Raw genomic sequence first — 25,411 nt, 5'->3', positions numbered from 1 at the left:
ATATTTAAATTTGAAAAAGGATTAAACATCTGGAATTGGATTTGTGAAGAAAAAATTCGAAAGTATTTATAATAAATTTGAAAATGGATTAAACATCTGGAATTGGATTTGTGAAGAAGAAATTCGAAATATTTATAATAAATTGTATATATTTAAATTTGAAAAAGGATTAAACATTTCTGGAATTGGATTTGTGAAAGAAGAAATATTTATAAATTGTACATTTAAAAAATTGTGGCATAAGAATTAATCATCCTCCATGAAATCTTCAATCAAGTTCTCTTTCAATTGGAATTGGATTTGTGAAGGAAGAAATTCGAAATATTTATAAATTGTACACTTAAAAAAATATAACAAAAGAATTAATCTTCCACGAGATCTTCGATCCTTTAATTCCTGGAATTGGATTTGTAAAGAAGAAATTCGAAATATTCATAATAAATTGTATATACTTAAATTTCAAAAATTTAAAAATAGAGTAAGAATTAAACATCTCAAGCCCTGGCTCCTTGGAATTGGATTTGTGAAAGAAGAAATATTTATAAATTGTACATTTAAAAAATTGTAATCATAGGAATTAATCATCCTCCATGAAATCTTCAATCGAGTTCTCTTTCAATTGGAACTGGATTCGTGGAAGAAGAAATTCGAAATATTCATAATAAATTATATATACTTAAATTTTAAAAATATAACAAATTTTAAAAAATTGCACATAAAAATGTTAAAAATAAGGATTAAACATCTTCCAAATCCTCGAGCCCTGGCTCCTTCGACTCCTGAAGAAGAAATTCGAAATATTTATAAATCGTACATTCAAAAAAATACAGCGTAAAAATTAATCCTCCATGAGATCTTCGATCGAGTTCTCTTTCAATTGGAGGAAGAAATTCGAAATATTTACAATAAATATTTACAATATATTTAAATTTTAAAAACAGAATTAAGCACCTTCCACGAGACGTTCGATCGAGTCCTCCCTCATTTCCCTGCGAGATGGAATTGGATTCGTGAAAAGGACGTGTCGCGACGAATTTCGGCAGCCGATCCACCTACGGATAAACTCGTACATCTTCCTCCTTTATCCTGTTTCGAGAGCGAGTGAAAAACACTGTTCGACGAAAGCACTGCTCTTCCCTCGAAGAAAAAGATCCACGAATACTCCTTCTTTCAGCTGAAAAAAATAATAAAAAGAATTTTCGAGAAAAAAAATTCAACGCGATAATCGCGATAGAAAATTGACGTTTGATCGATTCCAAGTGTTTCCAGAGTGGATCGACCGCGATAACGATCATTATTTCCAATCGTACGTTTCTTCCTCCTCCCCCTCCCCAAATTCGGTGTTACTCCTGCCCCCGTTTGCCAGGCTGCCCCATTTATGAAGCGACGCGTTCAATGCGCGCGTTTCGTTCGTTACGGATACATATTTTTCATATATTCATTGGAAACAGGGAAAGTCGTTTAACCCAGATTGCCAGGGTGGTTATTGCCGCGATATACCGTTGTACTCCGATTTACGCGCGCATTTGTACGTGTGCATGCATGCACGAGTGTAATAGAAAAGAAAAGAGAGCCGGTCGATCGGTCAATTTAATCTGGAACGAGCTTTCGATACGTTGGGTATTACATTAGGTAATCTCTAGGATTAGGCCGTGTTCCATCGATCTATTATTCAACGTGACGTTCGACGATTTTCTTCCGAGTCGGCGTGCTCCCTCCTTCACGGAGAATCTCGAGCGAATGGAAAGTGGAAAGTTGTGGAAATTTTTACTCCTCCGAAAAAATGTACATCTCGATCGAGGGACGGGAGCGTTGTTAATTTTCGTAATTTTACGTAATAATTCAACCGATTTTAATCGTTGCTCGGTTGTTCCACGGGCTGGTAAGCGGGTGAAACCGTACGTGAGCGTGGGCACGCGAGGGCAGCGTCAGGAATGTCAAACGGGGAGAGGAAGCGGTGAAAAATTTCGCGGATAACCGGTTACGCGTGTTCCACTCGGCCATCATCGCCTGTACTACTCATTCCTCATAATCCGAGACCGTTAACTCCCCCCCCTGTAAGACGTATCAAGAGCAAATTTGTGAGAGAGACCCTCTCCGTATGATTCGAAGGTGAAACGGTTAATAATAATCCTTTGCAAGACTTACGAGCGCGAACAAATTTCGAAGACACCGGGGATTTCGTGTTATTGCGTAAAGTATTAACAATAGGAGATAATTGGATCGAGCGATAAACGGGTCGTTTATTTTCCGAGCGAACAAAGAAATAATGCGAACTCGATCGATCCTTGTTTTTATTATCTTTAGAATAATAATCGAGTGGAGGAAATTCGAGAAGGATAGAAGAAAGAAACGATCGAGATTTCACTGTCTTAGTTAAAATATTCCGTCGTATATATTCGTAAATCTTCAATTCTATTTATATATAAACCGTTAAATAGACTTTCGAGGGATCGGAATTCTAATATTTCGTTAAATATCAATGCCACGAGCATTTATAGATTGTCTTTCCAAATACGTACGAAGATGCTTCGATAAATAATCGTCGCGTAACCCGAATACGTGTTAAATAAATTCCCATCGAAACAAAAAAGATCTTTCTCGAAATATTCTCGTTTCTTTGGGGAAAAAAAGGGAAAAGACGAACGAACGATGTTGGAAAAATCTTTGCGATAAGATTCGAGGATTGTTCGCCGTTCGCCTGGCCCCTGGCGCACGACGACCGCGACTCGTCCCTCCGCGTGCAGTGTTGCGGTATACACAGGTGCAACGGTGTACGTGCGTCTTATCTGTAGACACACCCCCCGCTCGGCTGAAAGTGGTTCACGGTTTCGAAGGAAGGGGAGGGGAGGAGGGGAGGCTGGTGGACTCCTGGGTGGGGTGGGAGTGGAATTAGTGGGAGGGGAGGGGTTGGATCAAAGGGAGAGGGGGAATAGCCGGAGGGAAGGCGAAAGGAACAAGGGTGAGCAAGACGAAGTGGAATGGAAATTTGGGATTTCGATGGAAAAGGAGGTGTATGATTGTCGTTGAGGGAAATTCGGATAAATTCTCTTTCTCTCGGTTGTTTCGGATTGAAGAAAAAAAAAAAGGGAAATTCGAAAGGTATTCCAGGGATATTCTTCGATATATTCGAGCCGTGCGAATTTGATTTTTAATTTGATGAAATGAAAGGAGAGAGAAGGATATCGTATGAAAGAAAGGAATCGTTTTCCCTTTTTAATTTGGAGCGATTGAAAGGATAGAAAGATAAGAAGAAACGGATAATTATAAAATTTGGAAGAAAGGAACGAATGCACATTTTTCATTTTGATTTTTCAATTTGGAATAAGATAGAAAGATAAGAATGGACGAAGATAGAAGAAGCAAATGATTATCGTATCGTATCGATGAACCAATGAATAATTTTTGAGGCGCGCAAGATTAAATTAAAAAAAATAGAAATAAAGTCTAGCCATCCCTAACTATCGAGTAATAGCAATTTATTTTATTTACATTAATTTAAAACTATCATTAAAAACGTAAACTACTACTAAACATCCCAGAAGAAGAACAAGAACGAGATGCAACAATCGAAAGCAGCGGATCGAAGTGAGAGAGAGAGAGAGAGAGAGAGAAAGGAAAGGAAGAGAAGCGGGACGGAAAAGAAAGGGACACAGAAAGAGGGGGAGGGGAAGAAGACACGAAGGGAAGGGAAGAGAGAGAATCGCGCGGATGACGAAGGTAAGTTCCGGAGGGTTTGAGGGTGAACCATCCGAGTGAGCGAGGACCAGGATGGTCCTCGACGGTGGGCGATGGTAGCCGGCGAGGTGGTGGGGTGAGAGCGACGGGGGGTAGGGCGTCGTAGGGGCAGAACCAGCGCCGCGACGCTTCGCCACGCACAGTCGCGGCTCGAACGCCGTACCATGCGAACGTGTTGTTCTCGTCGGTTCGCGTGTCGTTGAAACGTACGTCCGTACACACATACATACACATATACGTACATTGTCACATACATACGTATATATATATATATACGTTTTTTTCCTGCTCCTGTTCCTCCTGTTCCTCCTCCTCCTCCTCCTCTCCCCTCCCCATCGTGCGCCCAACGAAATGTCCACGGTCCGTCTCGATCTCGACGGAACGGTAGGAACGATCGAGATAACGCGAGAAATAGTTCGAGGCGATACGTTTTTGTTTTGTTTTTAAATCAAGGGGGAGGGGAAAAGGGAAAAAGAAGAAAGGAAAAGAAACGCACATATATGATCGAACGTACGAACGAACGATCGACGAACGGTTGAGAGACGGTTCTTTTTGGAAAAACTGAAGTGAAGTTTCGTTCTTTTTCGACGATGAAACTTTTCTCTTTATTTCTCCTTCCTCCTCCTCCTCCTTCTCCTCCTCTTCCTCGTCCACCTTTTCTTCCGTTTATTTAGAACACGATCATTTCGATTACTCGCTCGAGTGGGATTATTACATCGAGACAAATTTCGGAGGAAAGACTTTCTTTCGGAGGAGTGGTTAATGATTAATTTACACGAGTGCTATTTATTAACGTACACGTCGAACGCCAAGTGTCGATTGGTTTCTGTTCAAAAGTGAATTCTCGAAAGAAAGAGACACACATATATACATATATATATATATATACACACGCGAGATTGGAGGACAAACATTGGAGGACGAGAAGTGTTTCCTAGATCGCACACGACAGCACGAGAAACGAAAAACGAGGAACACGTGTGTGCGTAACGATCTCTTCTCTCGATCTCTAGTCAACTACACAAGTGCGCGGATTGTGCGGGATTCTGCCTCTATTGTTCATTCGTTCGCTCCACGATATTAATAATAACAACAACAACAACAACAACAATAATAATAGTAATAATAATAATAATAATAACAATAATAATAGTAATAATAGTAATAATAATAATAGTAATAATAATAACAACAATAATAAAAGCGTTATTAATCAACAGGCTCGATATAACCGCGAATCGAATAAAATAAAAACGACGAGTAAACGCCACGGGATAAAAATAATCGTAAATAAATAAGTAACCGCGAGGGGGTAAAGTGTACACACTTGTAATTGTAATTTGTAATCGGATTGTGTATCCGGCCCCGATAAAGAGAGATCGACGTTATTACAATTGGAATAATAATAAACGATATGCGATTGTGCGAATTCGAGAACTTTTTGTGCCGAGGGGAAAGGGGAAGGGAAAGAATTTCGCTCGGATCCTCGCCAATTGGAATTCGTCATCCGTACCGAATGATGGTAAATCGTAGTGGCGATCGATAATAATAATAATAACAACAACAATAATAACGATCGAGAGAGAAAAGAAATGGCGGCGACTTCCCAACTCAGGGATAATTATTGAGGGACTCTCCGCGAGGGAATGGATTTTCAGAGCGCTATGGACACGTTCGTAGAGGCATGGATGGCTGCAAACACGAAAACGGATCAAGTACAGGTATTTATTAATTGTTATTGCTATTATTATTATTATTATTATTTCGCTGCTCGCCTCTCACCTTCCCGAATCGCACGGTTAAAAAGTTTATTACGTAACCGCGGGGTTAACAGGTTAACGGCACGGTGGTTGAAAAGTAACCTCCCCTCCCAACATTACACAGCCAATTGGCCACCCTACCGATTTCCTCCGCCCTCCTGCTGGCCACTTCGACTTGCCACTCGGTCGTTCCGCTTAAACCCTCCCCTAACTTTATATCAATTCGCACGGCCACCTTTGTGAAAACTGATTATTTACAAAATTTATTTAGAAATTTGACAGGAGGATAAATATTATATTTTTGTAACACAGCGGAGTATCTCTTCTTCTTCTTCTTCTTTTTCAAACAGGGGTAAAAAGTACGAGGAAAAGGGGGAGAGAGAGAGAGAGAGGGGTTGGAGAGGATAATCCTTGGTAAAACCGCGGATCGTGCGTGTTGCATAGGTGGGTTTACACGTGTACGTGGCAGGGGGTCACGGGTTCTGACCACGATACGGATGTGCCCCTGCCTTCTTCCTGTGTGCGCCCACGACCACGCTCTCGCGTTCTGGCATTCAGCGCAATAAGGCCGCGTCTCCATTGATCCCGAATATCGTATCCTTCCCCGTGACTTTTTCCACGGTTCTCAAAATTTCCTTTTTCCTTCCTCTCTTCTCCCCGTTTATTTAATTATTCGCTTCTTTTTCTCTTTCTCTTTTTCTTTCTTTTCGAAAGTCCTTTCGTCGAAGGTTAGTCAGTTGGGAGGGGGGGTGACGGATTCTTCCTCTCTTTAAAGGAAGAAATCTCGTTTTCGAGACGAGATATTCCTGTTCGGGGGATTCGGTGGCGTCGTTCGGCCCCTCCCTTCCCTGCGTGACACACGGTGCAACACAGGCGTGTTCCGCTTCCGCTCTTAAAAATCGAGGGGAGACGTCGATACCTAACCGGTGTATCTACCACTGTGCGAGTAAATTTCTACCTCCACCTACGATATTTAAATTGCGTATTTTTTGATTATTAAATGTTCACTGTAATACCTTTCTTCGTAATAGATTTCTAATTCACGATGTATTCAGATATATAAATCGTGTAAATTGTAGAGAATATTTCGTAATTGTTAACGACAAATGTAAATTTTTACTCGATATATTTTTTTTCTACCTCTTTCCTATATTCAGATATCTAAATTGTTTGATTATTAACAAATGTGCTCGATATGATATTTTTTTTTTCTTTTGTTATACTAGATGTAAATTCTAAATTGTTTAATTATTAACAAATGTACTTTTTCCTCGATATAATATTCTTTTTCTGGTAAGTTTCTACCTCTTTCCTATATTCACTAGATATAAATAACTAGATATCTAAATCGTGAATTTTTTAATTATTAACAAACGTACCTTTTACACTCGATATTATACGATGCTATATATATGTATTCGATGAGCTAACTTAATTACCAACGAATAGAATATTTTTTTTCTACGTATGGAGACACGGCTTCTTCCCCGGTTTAACACCGGGGGATTAAGACCTTAAAGATAAGAGAAAGTATGTAAGAGGCGGAGGGGAGGGTGTTCCAAATTTCTCCGGATAGCATAAAGAGAACACATTCCGTGAGAAGATAAAGAAAGCTTGCTTATATATACGTATATATATATATTATTTTCCACGTGTGGAAGGTGCGTACGCAGGAGGATAGGAGGCACGCATGGTCACGGTATTTGACCACCCCAGCTACCGGAATGATTGTAATCCATCTATCCGGCCGCAGAAGCCGATACGTCAAACAGTTCGTGTATACGGACACACGTGCGCGCGCATCACACGAACTGCGTTTTCCTTCTTTTTCTCTTCTTCTTCTTCTTCTTCTCCCCTCCCCTCCCTCGCTTCCTTATCCACCTTTACTCCATGCACGGAGTTTATCTCCCGTGATCGTGGTGGATATCTTTATTAATATTTATGACAATGTTGCGATATTTACGTTTACAACGTCGTTTGTCTGGTTAAAATGTTTCGTGATTTACGTCCCAGGCAATATTTATTCGTATTTATGTCTCACTTCGGTTTCACCAACGGTGTAAAAAGCCGTGTTATTTATGTATTTCTTCTTTTCTCGAAAATTAAATAAATTTCTCCCTCCCTAAATCCTAAATTAATCAGATGGAACTGTTTCGAGTATTCTTCGAGGATTCTTTTCGAAAATTAATTCGAACCACCCATTTTCCCCGAATTTCTAAAATAATTAGATCGAATCGTTTCGAGTGAATTGCGAATGAATATCGATTTTTCGAATTGAAATTCTCGAAAGGAATATTCAATGTTTAAAATTTTTTCAATTTTTACAATTTTTCAATTCGTTGCCTATCCTTCGTATCGTTCGTTTTGATACGCGACTCGAAAAGATCGAAGCGATGTTCTTTCATTCCCCCCCCTCTCCTTTTCCTTCCTTCCTCCCTTTCTTCTTTCTTTCTTCTTTTTCAGAAAGAACTAGAACTCGCGAACATCTGGTAGCGCGAAATTTACGTAATCGCGATCGAGTGCAAGTATCAATCCGTGGATTATCTATAGGGGCCAATTATTGGATACGTGGATATCGGCCATCTGATATTTCGATAAGCCTGATTAGAATGTTGCACGATTAACTAGTAAAACCGCCAAGATTTTAAGATTTTAATTCCAGTTCTAGATATATAAAAAAAAAAACAGATATTACAATCGGTCTGTGTTATTCAATCTCTCTCTCTCTATCTCTCTCTCCCCCTCTTCTCTTTCCTCCTTTTATTTTATCTTTAATGAGAGAGAGAGAGAGAGAGAGTAAAAAAGTACTTTATTTTGCTTTTTACGAAATTGCTCGTGGTCAATCGACGCTCCGTCCAACGCAAATTGAAAGATCAAGATGTACGCTTAGTCATTGATTTGTACATCAACAACGCGTGCGATGGAATATTATAAAACCGGTGGGAAACCAGTTTATCGACGAGATTGTCGTGAATTACTTTTTTTGCTCTCCTTTTCTTTTTTTTTTTTTTTTTCATTAAAAATTAATCGACCGATAACCCGAATGATTAATAAATTCTAGCGAAATTTAGCGTCGAAAATTTTTTTTGAAGGAGAGAACCTATTTTTGAAATTTTGAAATTTTCTCGTTGAATTGAATTTCCATAGTTTGCATAAATTTTTTTATCCAATCGTTTCTCAAGTCATTCGATCAATTAGCGAATAATTTATTATTACTATAATCTCGTTAGATGAATTATGCATAGCATCTCGACGGATGGATTGGCTATTCGATCGACTTGACACGATGTCTTTTTTCTCTTCTTCTTCTTTTCTTTGCACAATTAATAATAAACTCATCGTTTCAGAATGAAAATACGCAAAAAAAAAAATAACTTGAATATATTGTTATTTATTCGAATAATTGTTCACGTTATTCATCAACATTGATACATATATTAATACGTATATTAGCCTCTTGATTGTATTAGAAAAATTAACGAACGATTTGAACTGCCTGAAGAGGGCAGGAGTAGCGTAGGAAGAGGGCGCTGGTTGCAAGGATGGAAAGACGAAAATTGAAGGAAACGATAAAGCGTGAAACAACGCGAAGCGAATTGTGTGACGCTCGGGAGGAAAGAAGGTCGCGAAATTTTTTGATCATATATACGCGCATCAATTTAAAAGCTTTTATTGAGGCTGACGCGAGTAAACTGGACCTACATTCAATTGCCAAACATCGTAGCTTGGCCATTTCTAGTTCACAAGTTACGTAAGCTCGTTAGAGAGAGTGAAAGAGAGAGAGAAAGAGAGGCGCTCAAATAAATACGACGACAAAATTCACGGAACTGAATCCGTGGCTCTTCCCGGGTGAAGAAGGGCCGTGTGGCAGAAATTTAACATTGGACGACGATTAAGGTTATCGTGTTAACGGGAAACAGCTCTAGCAGGAAACGAGTCGTATCTCCGTTACACCCGGTAGATAAGCTGATCCGCCGATAAACGATGCCGAATCCGTTGTTCGCCACGTAGCTATTATTAATTTCTTGTGACGTTGCATTTTGCGTTCATAGTGCGCGACAACTTTTTCTTTTCGTTCGTTTTTTCTTCTTTTTTTTTTCTTTTTTGTTTTAATAAAATGATTATCTTCGAAGTAGCTCCTTGAAGTGGCTGCAGTGACAATTTTTTCAATTTATTGTGTATGCAAGACGTGTGCATCGTACGATATTTTTTTTTTTTTTTTTTGAATAAAGTAAATATCTTAGATAGTTGGAATAATTTGTGATTTGTTGCGAGATGCATATGAGAATATATTTCTTTTTCGTTGTTGTGTGTGTGTGTTTTTTTTCCTTTGTTTAGATAAAAGGAGTGTTCTCGAAGTGTGATAATTTATGATTTATACTTATACAGGGTGATTCGTGATACGAATGAGAGATTTTATGGGTCGAAATAAAATTGGAATAAAATTTGTATTAATTGATTCTTTATTGGATATTATCGATGATTAGATTAATGACAATCGGACGAGTTTTCAAATTCTTCTTGTAAAAATTAATTTTTAAACGAAAAAAAAGTATTCTACATTTCTTGCTCTTGTAGAATAACCTTCTATCGATAACTGATCCTTAATTTTCAGTAATCCTATGTATAAGATATTAATTAAATTCCTATTCTAATTATTCTACAAGTTTCTTCTTTATTTCTTTCAAAAATAACATTCGAAACGAAATGAACGAGTATAGAGACAAGAAACAAAACAGGTAAATTTAAATTACTCGATGAATAATAATTATACATCTTCCAAATTTCTTCTTCATCTCTCACAGAAATAATATTCGAAATCGTTCCAACACCGCTTTTACAAAAAAGAAAAAAAAAAAAGAAGAAAGCATCGAAATTTAAATTATTCATCGAACAATATATCTCGACAATCGCATCTTCCAAATTTCTTTTTTATCTCTCTCTCTCTCTCTCTGAAAATAAATATTTCGAAATCATTTCAGCGCCTTTGCGAAAAAAGAAAAAAAGAAAGAGGGAGAGAGAAAGAGAAAAGGAAGAAACAAAGCGTCAACAATTTAAATTACCGAGCGAATAATACGGGCACACCTCGGGGAAGGCGCAGAGAGGACGGTCGTGCATCCCCTTTTCGCGTCACGTCCAAGTTACCGCGATATCACTTGGGGCGTTAGCCGGATAAGCCGCTAACCCCATCCACCTGTTGCCTTTTCTTATGCTCTCCCGCTTACAGCCGGCGTTCATCCTCATTCCTCCCGTGGAAACGAGCCAAGGAGGCTCTTCGTCGCCGCTTTCGTGTCCTCCTCTACCGATCCACCTCCGGTGGATTTCGCCTTTCGCCTCGATTCTCCATTCTTTACACACACGCGCACGCACGCGACGCACGCACACACGCACACACCGGTGTCGGAGCGGCCTCTCGTTCCCCTTTCCTCCCTCCGCCACTTTGCACGCCTCGTATCCTCGTCCCTATCCTCCTCCGTGTCCTCTCCTCGCCCCCTCTGTCTCTACCACCTCCCGCGCCCTTCCATTCTTTCCTTCCCTCTCGCTTCTTCTCTCTCTCTCTCTCTCTCTCCTTCCCTTCGATTCGACGGTACGAATACGTTGTGCTCTACACTGCCTGTTTCCCTTCCCCCCGCTCACGCATCCAAGCCTGGGTCTTCAGCGGTCTGACGTGTTTTTTGCGAGTGCATACCTCGAAGCAGCTCCCGAAACAGTAGCCGGTGCCCGGGTACAGTCCGTACCAGTGAAAAAATCGGCGACCTGAACTCTCCACCGCCGCTTCCTTTTCTCGATCCATCCATCGTTTTCTTTCCTTCCTTTTTTTTTTTTTTTGTTTCTTTCTTCCCTTCTCTCGCGTTCCTGTATTCCTTCCATTCTTCCGTTTTCTTTCGATATTATTTCCCCCTCCTTCCTTCCTTCCTTTCTCTCGAAGGAAGAAGAAATTTGGAAGGTGCGATTATGTTATTCCTCGATTCCTTAGATTCTTTATTTTTTTGTTTTCGAATAATTTTCTTTTTTTTTTTTTTTTTGAGATGGAACAGGATAGTTTCTCTTTCTCATTTTTAATTGGAAGAGAGAGAGAGAGAGAGAGAGAGAGAGAGGAAGAAGAAAGGAGCGGAAAATATGATATTCGATTTCACGAAATGAAATCTTTTTTTTTTTTTTCCTTTTCTTATTCTTTATCTTAGCGGATTTTAACGGAACGGTGGGATAATCTAATCTGAAATTGAATCTGTTAATTTGGAAAAAGCAAAAGTCTATCTCTGAAATGAGCGTATCGTAATAGTTTATCCAGTTTATCTAAATCTCGAACGTGATAGATACTTGATGCGAATAAGTTCTTCATTTCGGAGATTATAATCGAGTTTTATTATTTTCTTATTTTTTTTTTTCGCCTTCTAATGAATAAATATCTAAGTGATATTATAATATCGTATTTTTCTTTTTTTTTTGCTCGTGTTTGATTATCTAATCAAAAATCTTGATGCAACATTTTAGATTACCTTTTTCTTTAAGATAAAGTAACAACGAATTATAATAAAATCGAACGTTACTTTATCGTTTATAATTTAACAGTCGATATTGGATCTCGATTTCTCCCGATTTCTAATGACAAAATCTTTCAAGCTTTCGTTTTCGAATAAATAAAATTTTTGAAATGTTTCAAATATCATAAAATTATCGAATTTTCAAGATTATTATTAATTCGTCTACTATATTCTTTTATTCTTGCTTCATTCGGCCAAGGATGAATAACCTCATCCGAGCAATTCATCTACTATAAATTCTCACGTTTTATTCCTCCTCCGTCCAAAGATTTCCGAAATTTCTGACATATCACGTTCCTTGAAAAAAGTCGAGCAAACATTCTTACACAATTAATCAATTAAGAATAAGAATCGAAAAGATAATGATCCAATTCAATTTTCATATTTCTCTTTCCATTCAAAAATTTCCAAAATTTTCGACTTCCAAGTATATATTACGTCCTTAAAAATTCATAATTCCAGTATGAATTGAGATAAAAATCGAGAGGTAGAAGTTTATAAAATTCAATTCTCAAATCGAAAAATTTCCAAAATTTCCAACTTGCAACTACATCCGCATCCTCGAGGATACAAATACGTTTCGATACGCACGCAATATTCCAACACGAATGGCGACAAGAAGAGAGGGCGCGATCGCAACGCGCAAGGTATTTCGAAAAGTTACGTTTAAGCGACGCATATGCCGGCCGGGCTCGGCCGCGTCCAGTCGCACGGAAACGGAGCGATCCAGTTTTTCAGACCGATGAACGAAAACCGTGATGAGCGAGCCGCGGTGCATTTCGCACTTCGCCGCTACGTAGTGTAGGATTGTCGCATTCTGGGCCCACTTGACCCTCGTTGACACCGTGAACGGCTTAGCCGTTAGTGTTAAGTTCACTTCACTCATACATAAATCTAAGTCCGCGCTTTATGCCTTAGTCGGTCGGTCGTGAATTGACCACGTGTTCAGATTTCATCGGCGACGCTTAGATCATCCGCGGCTCGCCTCGATACATCGCCTCGGCCAACTTCGAATCCTCCTCTCCCCATCGGATCTTCGACACCGATCCATCCTCGCGACACCGCGAATTAAACGACGAAATTATTACTCTCGTCGCTCACGCTCCCTCCCCCCTCCTCGCGTTCTATTATTATAACGATTCGATCCGTCCATCCCCTCCCTTTCGCTCTCTCTCTGTCTCTCTCTCTCTTTCCTTTCCTCGAGTAGTTCACTTTCCATACTCGCGTTCGGAATAATTGGCACGACGATCGTTTGAATTTAGCGTCGCTTCGTAACGACTCGCTCGTGGAACAATTTGTTGGAAGTGTGGACGGCCGCCGCCGTCTATATAGCGACATTTTCGTATATAGAGAGAAATCACTTGTTGCCAATGTTCGTTCTATTCGTTTCTCTAAATCACTTGTTACCAGTTGAGAGGAAATTTAATTGTCGGACGCTTGGTAACGGACGCTTGCGCGAAAATTTAAAATTGTACGTGCGGATACGGGGATGTAAGGATATGTTATTAATAATTTTGATTATGTTAAGAGTTGTTACGTAAGATTTCACTTTTCGTCGATGATTTTTATTTATACATCGAAGGATAAGAAATACGAGGGAGATAAACGAGGATGTTGAATTTTTTTTTTTTTCTTCTTCTTGGATTGCAGAGCCAAGCTTTGGCATTGACACACAAGGCCTCGCCACCTTCGAGGCCGAGCAGTGTGTCCTCGTTACCGAGGAGCCCTCAGTCTCACCAGTCCCAACAGTCTCAGCCGCAGAATGCTACGCAACTTCCGCCTGTGCATCCTCATCAATCGCAGACACCCCTAAGCACACCCCAGACACCGTTTTCCGCGCACAATCAACACCCCAAGCAGGAGGCGAACACGAGCCCGAAACAGGAGGGGTTCGATCTCAGCAAATCTACCTCGAGCACGGGTGAGTTCATCTTTTTTATTTCGCTTCGCTCAAATTCAACCGAAATTCCATCCGATCGAGGCGAACTTTGCTATTGGATCGAACGTTTCTTTTTCTTTTTTTTTTCTTTTTTGGTGATGACGATTTCTAGGGGATCTTTGCAACTCACGTGCACCTAGATCGAGCTCGATGAAATTATTTTTCGTAGCGATATTTTCTAGGGAATTTTTTCGGTTTTCGGATATGTATCGAATCATTACGATCGAGCTCGAGGAATTTTCTAGATTTATATAGGGAATTTTGAAAATGCGTGTATACAGGATTATTGTTCGAAATTATAGTGTGAAACAAGTATGAAAAAATTTTTTAGCGACTTCTAGGGAATTTTGGAAACACGTGGGTCGAGCTCGATGAAATTATTTTCGTAGCGATATTTTCTAGGGAATTTTTTCGGTTTTCGGTTTATGCATCATCGAGCTCGAGGAATCTTTTCGATTTATATAGAGACTTTTGATAACGTACATGTATGTAGGATTATTATTCGAAATTATAGTGTGAAACAAGTATGAAAAAATTTGTTAGCGACTTCTAGGTAGTTTTGGAAACACGTGGATCAAGTTCGATGAAATAATTTTCGTAGCGATATTTTCTAGGGAATTTTTCGGTTTTCGGTTTATGCATCATCGAGCTCGAGGAATCTTTTCGATTTATATAGAAACTTTTGATAACGCACATGTATGTAGGATTATTGTTCGAAATTATAGTGTGAAACAAGTATGAAAAAATTTTTTAGCGACTTCTAGGGAATTTTGGAAACACGTGGGTCGAGCTCGATGAAATTATTTTCGTAGCGATATTTTCTAGGGAATTTTTTCGGTTTTCGGTTTATGCATCGAATCATTACGATCGAGTTTTCTAGATTTATATAGGGAATTTTGAAAATTCGTGTATACAGGATTATTGTTCGAAATTATAACGCGTTTAAATCAAACAAAATTATTTTTGGATTTCTAGGGAATTTTGAAAATACGTATACGTGTTAATAAGAAATTTCTCATCTCTGTGTAATTATTCGAAAGAAAAACTACATATTTTTTTAAATAATACGTATAAGATAAAAAAAATTTCATATCTTTTGTGCAAGTATCGTTGATTTAATTTTTTTCATCCCGCAAAATTACCCTAGTAACTTTTATTTCGTCCGTACTTTTGAAAAATAACGAATGCGTGTATCAAGGAAATGATCACTAGATCGAAATGTTACTAGATTATTTAACCGATATGACGCGTGTGAGCGAATGAAATCACGTTTACCGGATCGAGGAAAGGGATTCGATACGATGCGTTTGCATCGTTTGAATCTTGAATCTCGAGATTGTCAATCTCGACCGAATTACAGCACGATAATCCAACGCGCTAATTGAATCACTCGCTTAGAAATTGTTTATTCCATTATTCCGTAAATAAGAAAAAAGAATTTTCCATCATTTCGTACCAATTTATCTCCTCGAGTCAATCATCGATCTCTAATTACGAATTCATTATTATTATATACCCAAGAGTTTTTATTAAATTCCATTTAATAAAAAAAAAAAAAAAGAGAAAAAGAGAAGAAAGAAAGAAAAAATTCGATTCACAATTTTTTTTTTCCTCCGTTTTTAATTCGCCGATAACGTAACACTCGCGTCGTTCGCACTTTCGGTTTAATGGATTCTATAATTAATTCCTGTGGAAACAATAAGAGCGATACTGGTTCTACTGTTCCCCGAACACGATGGAACCGTTAACGATCGTAACACGTTACAAGTAAAAAAGAACTCGGTAGAGCAAGTTTCCATCGAGAATGACGGAGAGAGAGGGAGAAAGAGTGAGAAAAAGAAAGAGAGAGAGAGAGAGAGAGACAGCTCGATGTGTGCAGACGATGGAGGTCGCACGGAGGGGTCGTTAAAGCTCGTAAACGAGATAGACTATCGGCGGAATTTCCTTGATCCTCGATAATGCAGTGGAAACAATTTGCACGCGTCCGTTTGCCGGAGCGAACGAAAACCAGAGTCCGCGCGTGACTTCGAGACGTATCGATCCTCCTTTGACAACCGTTACTACAACCGTCCTTCTCTTATGCGCGCTGAAAACCGTGGCTGAAAACTATCGCGCGTCGTTCGTCCGTCTTTTTTATTTTTACTTATTTATTTTGTTTTTTTATCATCACTCGAGAGGGGGAAAAGATATATTGCGATTTATCCCAAGTTAAATTTCTTGGAAATCGGTATCGGCTTCGAGGTTCGAGGAAAATTAATTCTATATATCTCTGGTTTTTCCTCTGCGGTGTAATTTCATTTTTGTATCTCGACGGGATTTTTCCGAGGAGGAGAAGGAGGAGGAGGAGGAGGAGGAAGAAGAGAAAAAAGGAGGGAGAATAATTTAACTTTTGACGGGGAGATGGATAGAGAAAAATTGTATTTTTTGATTAAGGGTTCGATTTATCTTTTGCTGATAATATATGATCGAGATTTAATATTTCGTGGATTATCCAGTTTTTATACCTTCGAAGGGATTTTTATCTTTGTGGTAGCTGATGATCGAAGGGAATTAAATTTAATTTTTTTTTTTCCTTGATGATACGAAACAAAGATTTTATTCGAGTTTTCGAATAAAAATGAAACAAAATTTTTGAATATCTTCGAAAGGATTTTTATTTTTGCTGATAAGATAATTGATCGAGGAGACTGCGTTTAATCTTTCGTGGACGATTTGGAAAAAACTTTTCTATCCCCTCGAAGGGATTTTTATTCAAAGAAATTTAATTAAACTCTTTTGGAGCAATTTTTCGAAAAAATTTTTAAACATTCTATCTATCACGAGAAATTTTTCGAGAAAACAATAAAAAAGAATATTATCCATAGATAAAGCAAATAATTACTTTATCATTTTCGAAATATTCTCGAAAAAAAAAAATACTATTCACGAAAAAGTTAAAAAGTCGTGGAAGAATATTTGGAATTTTTCCACGATCGTGACTCGAGGTGATATAGGGAGCGGAAAAGTACATATTTGCCCTTCGAATTTCGAGTGACGAAGGCAAAAAGGGAGGAAAGCGGAACCACGCACTTCTTAAATCTCCAGAGGATCCTCTTTAAATCTTCTAATGTCGAGGCTAATCCTCGATTTCCAGGCCATCCATCAAAAAGAAGAAAAAAATTATTTGAAAAAGACGCGTATTACTTATATAAATACAACCGATAAAATTTCTTTTTATTCTTCTGAGCGAGCGAGAGAGAGAGAGAGAGAGAGAGAGAGAGAGAGAGAGAGAGAGAGAGAGAGAGAGAGAGAGAGAGAGAAGAATCGCGATAATAGGGTGTGTTCCGTACGTGTACAAGGCTTGTCAAGATTTCTCGTGTGCGCGCGTAAGGGTTGAGTATCGAGGGAGAAGGCTACCTTACCCTTACGAACTTAATCCGGATTAAATTTGAATACCTGGCTATGTGGTCCGGCGAACACGTACCGCATCGTCTTCCAGCATACGATTGAACTCGTTACGACATTTAACCCTTTCTCCAACTCAATTTAGACTATCCTCCTACTTTTCATCCTCTCCCCATTTCAATTTCCCCAATTTCGACGACATATTTTCTAAACCATTTAATATTTTCAATCTAAATTTACATATTTGTGCATTTCTTCACGAGCGTGGAAAAAATTAAGGGCAAAACGATACGATGTTCCGTTTTAACAACGGATGAAACGAAAGAGTTGCATTATTGATTTACAAATATGCGTATATTATGCGTATATATATATATATTTTTATGTATATCGAAATTACACAGTTGTCAAACATTTTTCATTTTTCAAACATTTTCAAAGGGAAAAAACGAAAGAAACGTTCACAAACTACGGTGGATAAAAAAGAAAAAAAAGCAACCTTTTAAATCACTAGTAGATAAGAATTTTGAAAAACAAGAATCCTTCCTTATACACACGCGCATAATATACATCGTATCCAACGCGAAAGAAATAAGATCGAGTCAGAAATCGTATTGCCGAAAAAATTCCATTTTTCATTCCATCTTCTGTGCAATAATAATAAGAAAGAATCTCTATATTGAAAAAAAAATCAAATAAAAACAAGAAAAAGAAAAAAAAAGGAAAAAAAGAACGAACGGTGAGACTTTTAAACCGTCGGTATAATACGCCGGTATAGTGGATAATGGCCGGACTGTCGTGGAACACACAGGATACGCCAAGAGCGTTCCATCGGTGGTGCGAGTCGCGAGATTGCCAGTAGGAGGAGGAGGAGGAGAAGAAGGGGCGCGGAGGGAAGGGAAGAGAGAGGAGAGGGAAGGGGGGCGGAAGGGAGTCGGGATTAGCCGAGTTGTGTGCGTTGGATTTCGGATTTGGGCAGCGGGCGGTGGGAGGCGCACACTCGACCAATAATCCCGGATTAATCCCAGCTTCGGCCGTATACGTATACACGTGTACCGATCCTGGGGTACACGTACACAGACTCGGATGGCAAGTTACCGGTACACTCGCACGGGGACGCGCGTCGAGTCCGGTCAAACCGACGAGTCACTGTGTGTGTTTAGATATATGTATATATGATGTATATGTGTGTGTGTATACATATATACATTTATATACATATATATATATATACTAACGGTCAAAAGTATCTGGTTCGCTTGTTTATCGTGGACGACGCGTCCTCTCAATTTTTTCAAATTATTTGTTTGGAATTTATCGGTGTCATTGTTGGATTAGAGTAGATTCGAGAATATGGTTAAGTCGTTGAATCGGGTTGGGAAATTAGTCTTTGATTTTTATTTTGTTCTCGAAATTTTAAAGAGATTTTATTCGTGTAATTATTAAATATGTTTCTCAATTTTGTTTGTTTGCTTTTTTTTTTGGTTTTTCATAAAGCATGTAGAGTAGATTTAATTAAGTGTCAATTTTAAAGTATGAATTCTTGATATTTATTTTGGATAGGATGTGTTTCGTGATTATTTGTGACTATATAAGAAAAATGTATTTATTAATCATCTTGTTTTAATCAAAGTTTAATTTTCTTAAATTTATCAGTAATATAAATATACGTATCCATAGACTTTGAAAGGAACGTAAAAATTGATATACGAAAATGTCTGCAATAACTCTCAACTAATATTTCTACATATTTCTACATTCCTTCCAAAAATATCAACATAACCTAATCTAACCTAACCAATTTCACGATTCACCAACCAAACCAAGACTCTCAAAAACTTACGAACTGTGGCCCCATACAACTCCAATAATTTCATTTTCCATCCAAATCCAAAGCACTTACAATCAATCCACAACATTATTCCTCCATTTCACCCAAATTCCAAAACTTCCAAATCTTCCAAGTCAAGTCTTTCTGAAAACCTTACGAGTCCGTACGTTTCCAATCCACAACTTTATTTCCCCATTTTTCCCCGCTCAAATCGCAAAATGGATCGATCGACCAAATCTTCGGTCGAATCAAACTTTGGGTGAAAAACTTAAGAATCGTGGCGCGCGCTATTTCCACCTACGTGCGCACCTGCATCACGAAGAGCGGTGCACCGAGCGCGCCACCAAGCGAGAGAAGAGAACCGAGGCCGGCAAAGGATTTGGCTACACGCGCACAAAGCCACACGCACACATCCTTGCACACGCGCGTACCGCGCGAGGACACACACGGATGCAACGGCCAAAGATAATCCCCACGAATACAGAACCCGGATAATCCCCGTGTAGGACCCGTATATACATATATATATATATATACATATACACACATACATACATATATATATATATGCACACAGATGAGCGAGGCGCGGATGATGGTCCGCACAAAAGGGTGGTGGAGAGAAGGAGGGTAGATCAAGGGGAACGGGGCAGGACTATGGCAGTGCACACAAGGTTTAGAGGCTAAGCGGCTCATCCCCCGGGAAGCTTTACATCCCGTCCTGATACGCCGGCAATTCTACGAACGATTCGAAAGATATCCTCTTTGCGAACGAGAGCGGCAAGGGGAAGGGAAGGAGGGGGGAGGGGGGGAGTCGAGGCGCGAGCACGCCTAGGCGCGGCTTGTATGGAAAATATCGGCCGGTGTGAAGGGCCACCTACCCTACCTACTGCTTTTACACTGCTCATCGTGCGGCTTGCGATTACACGTGGCAACCGCTGTTTCTTGCCGATTCTTCTTTCCTTGCTTTCTTCGTTTCTTCGTCAATCGTAAAAGGGGGAACGTTTTTTTTTTTTTTAGGAAATTTTTGTTTCGATTAGGGACGAAAATTTTCTTCTTCCAATTCGTTGTTTTATTTATTTATTTTTTTTTTTTCGATTATTTTCGAAACTAAAGAAATTCGTTTTCTAGCGACCGGAAGAGGAAGAGAGTATATAATTCGTGTTTTCTTTGCTTCGAGTCTTTTCTTCTCGCGCATTGTCTTATTATTGGATTATTTCAATTAGAAGAGGAAGAAATTTGATAGTTCAATTAACGTATAAAAAACTTGGGCTCGAAAAATTAGAATCAATTTTTAAAATTTAAAGGTACTTATTTTCTATGCATTTTTTTACTTTTGGATTATTTCAAATATCGTTTTTTTCTGGACGATTGATGGAACAGAATGACACAAACATTCCTTTGATTCTCCTCAAGTATTTTATCCCTCGTACAATGTACAAAATATACAAATTATCAATCGGTGCGAATATACGATTAACCGCTAAAAATTCTCATTAAACCCTTAAATTTTATCAAAAAAAAATCTAATTTTTTTTTATCAAGATCAAAAACCGCAATTGAACCAATAAGATTGGCAATCATTCTCCCCTCCCAATTTCCTTCAAATTTTTAAAATTTAAATGTAATAACGCGAGCAGAGAAGATTATCGTATCCTTGGAAGAATTTGCCTGGGCACATTAACTCACATGGAGTCCCATATGGATTTTTTTATCCCCTCTCCTCCCTCTCTCCTCCCCCCTCGTGAAAAGAAAGAAAAAGGAAACGCGAGGACGCACGTTCCTACCGCTCTCCGACCATAATCTTAATCCTGGATTAAATGATCCCAGGGTTTGTATAATCTCGCCATTTTGTCCCTGAAACGAATCTCGGGATTAGAGAGTCTAAAACCTCTCGCAGTCGCACCGCGACGATAAATCCACGGATCGTATAACCTCGATACATATATATATGTGTATACATACATATATATATATATATATATTTATATGTAAGGGATATATACGAGTATATTCTTAAACAACGTGTTCTTAATAAGTGGGACAATAATAAAATTGATTCCAATTTTCTTTTAGGGAAAATAAAAATATTTGTTATCGAATACGAATATATCATAATCGATGCATACGTACGGGAAAAAAATCGACAATATAAGAATTATCAATTTCGAATTATATTATGTTACCTGTTACGTCTTATAATAGAATCATTTCAAAGGATGATACGTTTATCTCGATTATATATAATTATTCAACGCAACGTCGATGTTATTTCTGCTGATCACTTATTCTATACAATTTCATAAAAATGGAATACAAAATTCGTGAAAATGATTATATATACGTACAGCCTTTATAACGGTTAAACGCTTTTAAGTAGATTAAGCCATTATATATCGGGCGGTATCTGTAGAAAGATCGCGCGAGTATTGAATTGCATCGTTCCAAGAAATAGATTCGATTTTTCACTCGTCGTTGCCTCCATTCACGCGGATTATAAATGATTATCTCGTTTCGAGAATTCGAGAAAAGATGAAACGACGAATTAAAGTCGAAACTCTTTCTCGAAGATTATCGCGGCGAGTTTCTCGTGTCAGGATAACAGAACGCGGATTACGGATTCGTTCTCGTGCCGCCTGTTGCATGGTAATAAAAGAGGTGTTTGTAACTCTCTCGTGTGCTCTCCACGAACACGAAAGATCTGGAAGACGATAGGATACGCGGTGTGGGACGATAGATTAGGTCGATCTTCTTGGCCGTTGATCGACGGGAATTGGGATAAAGGGCGGACGGTGGTATTAGGAAAGTAGAAGGAGGTAGAAAGGTAGAGAGCAGTGGGCGAGGCTCGGGTGGATACGAACGCGCCTGATCCACAGGCAGGATTTTTAGAGTTTCGACAACGAGCGCGATCGATTTCGAAGCGACGCGCTTCCTCGATCCTTTCCTCGTCCTGCTCTCCTGCTATCCAAGGGTCACTTCTTACCCTTTTTTATCTTTCCAAACACCTCCCCGTCCGGTATATTATCCGGACGTTAAGTTGGCGTGGGTTCGGCAAATAGACGAGGTCAAAGCGTAAACTCTCTTCTCCTTTATTTCGCTCGTAAGAATATTCGTAAATTTGTCATCGGGTTCACGACGAGTTCTCAAATTATTTTCTAACGATTCTAATTCTGGTAATATATATATATATATATATTATATCGAGTATATGTTAAATGCGAATGAATTTGTTATAATTGAAGTAAATTTTAAACGCGTTTCCAAATAAATTCGTATCTTTCTTCTCGGTTTCCACGTGAGCGCGTTCGAAAGGTTAACGGTTGCAAATCGATGATCCTTTCGATAATTCGTTAGGCCTACTAGACGTCTCGCGTATCAGGCGTTTATATTTCGCGAGGAAGTGTCTCGAGCCTCGCGTGTGGTTCCAAAAAAAAAAAAAAAGAGAATCGAGCGTTCCATTTTACATACGAAAAGTATGCAAATGAGATGTCCTTTGTTTGACACCTGCCGCCTTATTTCGACGAAGCGGGGAGCAGGAACGGATGGTAGGCGTTTCGATCAGACTTCGTTCAGGATCGTGGAAAAGGAGACTCAACGTGACCCAAATAAGGGCTTTCGTGGCACCCTGGCGACCAGGATAACAGGATTTCGTCGCGCGATCTTCTTCCTTCCCCTCTCTCTTTCTCTCTCTCTCTCTCCATTTCCCATCGCTTCATCATTTATTATTCTCACTTTGATACTCACTTTGAATAAGGAAAAAGAAAAAAGGATTCGAGAATCGTATTATTATAAATATCGTTGCTCTACTCCGTTATTTGTTATCGTTCCGTTTCCTAAATTCTTCGTTCTAAAACTTGTAGAAGTTTGGTAAAATTGCGAGATGGAATTTTATTTCGAGATGTTCGTCTCGAATATCCAACGAGCAACTATAATATTATATATCGATTTATTTTTGATTATTGCAGGCCAATCGTTTCGTCTTGCGGGATCGAGTTATAACCCCTCGTGCAAATTTTCACCAATAATCGCGTTATAATCGACGTTATGTGCTCGAGTTCCGTGTGAAATTTACGTACGTGCAATTTTAATTCGACGATCGATTTTTGCACACGAGTCTATTTAACGTTTGTTTTCGGCCTCGGTTTATCGACCGAGCGCATAACGCCGCGCATCGATGTCAAATTAATTACCTGGTGTCTATCTAATCCTGCCCTAAATAATCTTCCGGATTATATAATCCCGCCATTTAAGACCTAGACTTACTAATCCCTGAAGCGTCTTTGGCAAACAAAACGGCAAGGTTGCATAATCTCGAGGATTATTCAATCCAGGATTAACGAGATGATGCTCGTTACGCGTACAAATTTTTTCCTCCATCCTTATGTATATATATATAGAATAACCTAAAATACTGATTTATATTAATCCTTGTTCGCTTGACACTCGTTTACCCTTCCTTACCGACTAAAAAATACGAATCTTTCGTTTTTCTTTTCTTTCAATTCTCTCCATGTGTAATGCGTGTAATCCCTTTGATTCCGTTAACATTGTGTCAGCGAAGTCTTTCTTCTCTCCTTTCGTTGAATTGGTTGCTTCGATCTGAATCGTGGAATAATTGTATTTCGTAAGCCTATTTGTTGGATTAAGTAGATGTGAAAAAAAAAAAAAGAAAAAGAAGGAAAGAGGAGAGAAAAAACACTGATGCTTTGGGGAAGGGTGGAAAGATTGCTGTGAGGGGATCCATCCTCCTGCATATGCATTCCTAATACTCGAGTAAACAAGATTCGCTTATTTTTTACACCCGTGGACATACTGTTCACTGATGGAAAGAAGTCTTTTGATGGAAGAAATGCGAGTCTGATTGATTAATATGATAGGAAACACCCATTTTCGCATGTATTTTTTTTTCTTTATTTTGATATTTGTATATTAATCCAAAATGCATTAGTATGAAATCCAAAGAATTCTAATTTCTCATTTCTCATCAATATGTGTCAACTAATTATGATTCGTAATGATATTTTAATTTATAAATGTAATTATATATATTCAAGCAATTAAGATAATAATTGTATGTATACGAATAAGCTAGATATACTATAGATGTATTAATATTATATCAAAATAATTAATGATTAATTTCGAAAATATTTCCAGTCTTATCTTAATTATCTTAATGTAACTTCATAAATGAAAAAAATTTTTAAGATTTTGAACGTTCAACTTATAGTTTTTCTACTGCTATGTAGCAGTGTGGTGTCAGAATTGTCAACAAAGCGTCTGAAGTGGGGATAGATGGTCCTACGAAGGACGACCCCTCTTGCCTCTCCCGCAAAACTTCTTTCCAACAGTGAACAGTGTATACATCTATGTACATGCATCCTAGCCAGAAATTGAAGGCGCATCGCTCGTGGAATAACGATCGAATATATATATATATGTACATCCATTGAACGATTATGAAATAATCCTGTATCGGGGTATAAAATAATAACAAAAGAATAATTTCAACGAATCGACGATATTATTATCAATTTTGATAATCATCAAAATTTATTTAACCCAATTTCATAATACGTTTCACGTGCAATTTATCCGTTTTAAAGACGATTTATCCGACAGGTTTAAAAATTACGCGCACGATGAAACGAAATATAATATGAACGATGAATTAAGGACGAATAATCTTTTCTAATCAGTGTTGGGCATTAAAAAAGTAACTAGTTAAAGTTTAAGGGTAAAAATTACTGCAATTAGTAACGCTATTCAATATATTCGAATAACCACATCGATTATTCAAAGATAATGCTAATTATGAATAAGAAAGAGAGTTACTTGAATGTGATTTTATCAAAGACTTTATCGAATAAGTCAAAAATGAAAAAAAAAAAAATTTTATCTATTTATTCATTATATTTCATAAATAATATCTTTGATAAAGTTTCACAAATAACAAATAAAACCAATATTTCGAATAATAAATTTTCTCTTTATACAATAATGATTAATTTTAATTTAATAATATATAAAAATCATGCGAATAAATTTTTACTTGAAAAAAAAAGAAACAAATTTCTATTCGAAATTTTATTTTAAATAAACGACGAGCGATATGGAATAAAATAATAATTTTTTTTTAAAGTTCCCCCCGAAATTATTATCTCAAGATAATAAAAAATATTCTTTCGTGCCAAAAAATTGCCACAAATTATTT

General features: G+C 38.1%; 1 protein-coding gene across 2 annotated transcripts in view; it reads left to right on the top strand.

Moving 5' to 3' along the window:
- The first annotated feature begins 3,734 nt into the window (after positions 1-3,734).
- Positions 3,735-25,411, top strand: part of LOC108001512 (homeobox protein dve-1) — a 45,525-nt gene continuing 23,848 nt past the window's right edge. For both annotated transcript variants that reach the window (XM_017062542.3, XM_017062541.3), the window contains exons 1-2: positions 3,735-5,459; positions 13,694-13,964. In XM_017062542.3, the coding sequence (XP_016918031.2) occupies positions 5,385-5,459; positions 13,694-13,964 (346 nt within the window). In that variant the 5' untranslated portion in view covers positions 3,735-5,384. The remainder of the gene's footprint in view (positions 5,460-13,693; positions 13,965-25,411) is intronic.

Source organism: Apis cerana, linkage group LG10 (assembly GCF_029169275.1).
Source record: "Apis cerana isolate GH-2021 linkage group LG10, AcerK_1.0, whole genome shotgun sequence".
Classification (NCBI taxonomy): domain Eukaryota; kingdom Metazoa; phylum Arthropoda; class Insecta; order Hymenoptera; family Apidae; genus Apis; species Apis cerana.
This window is presented reverse-complemented; position numbering and strand designations above follow the sequence as displayed.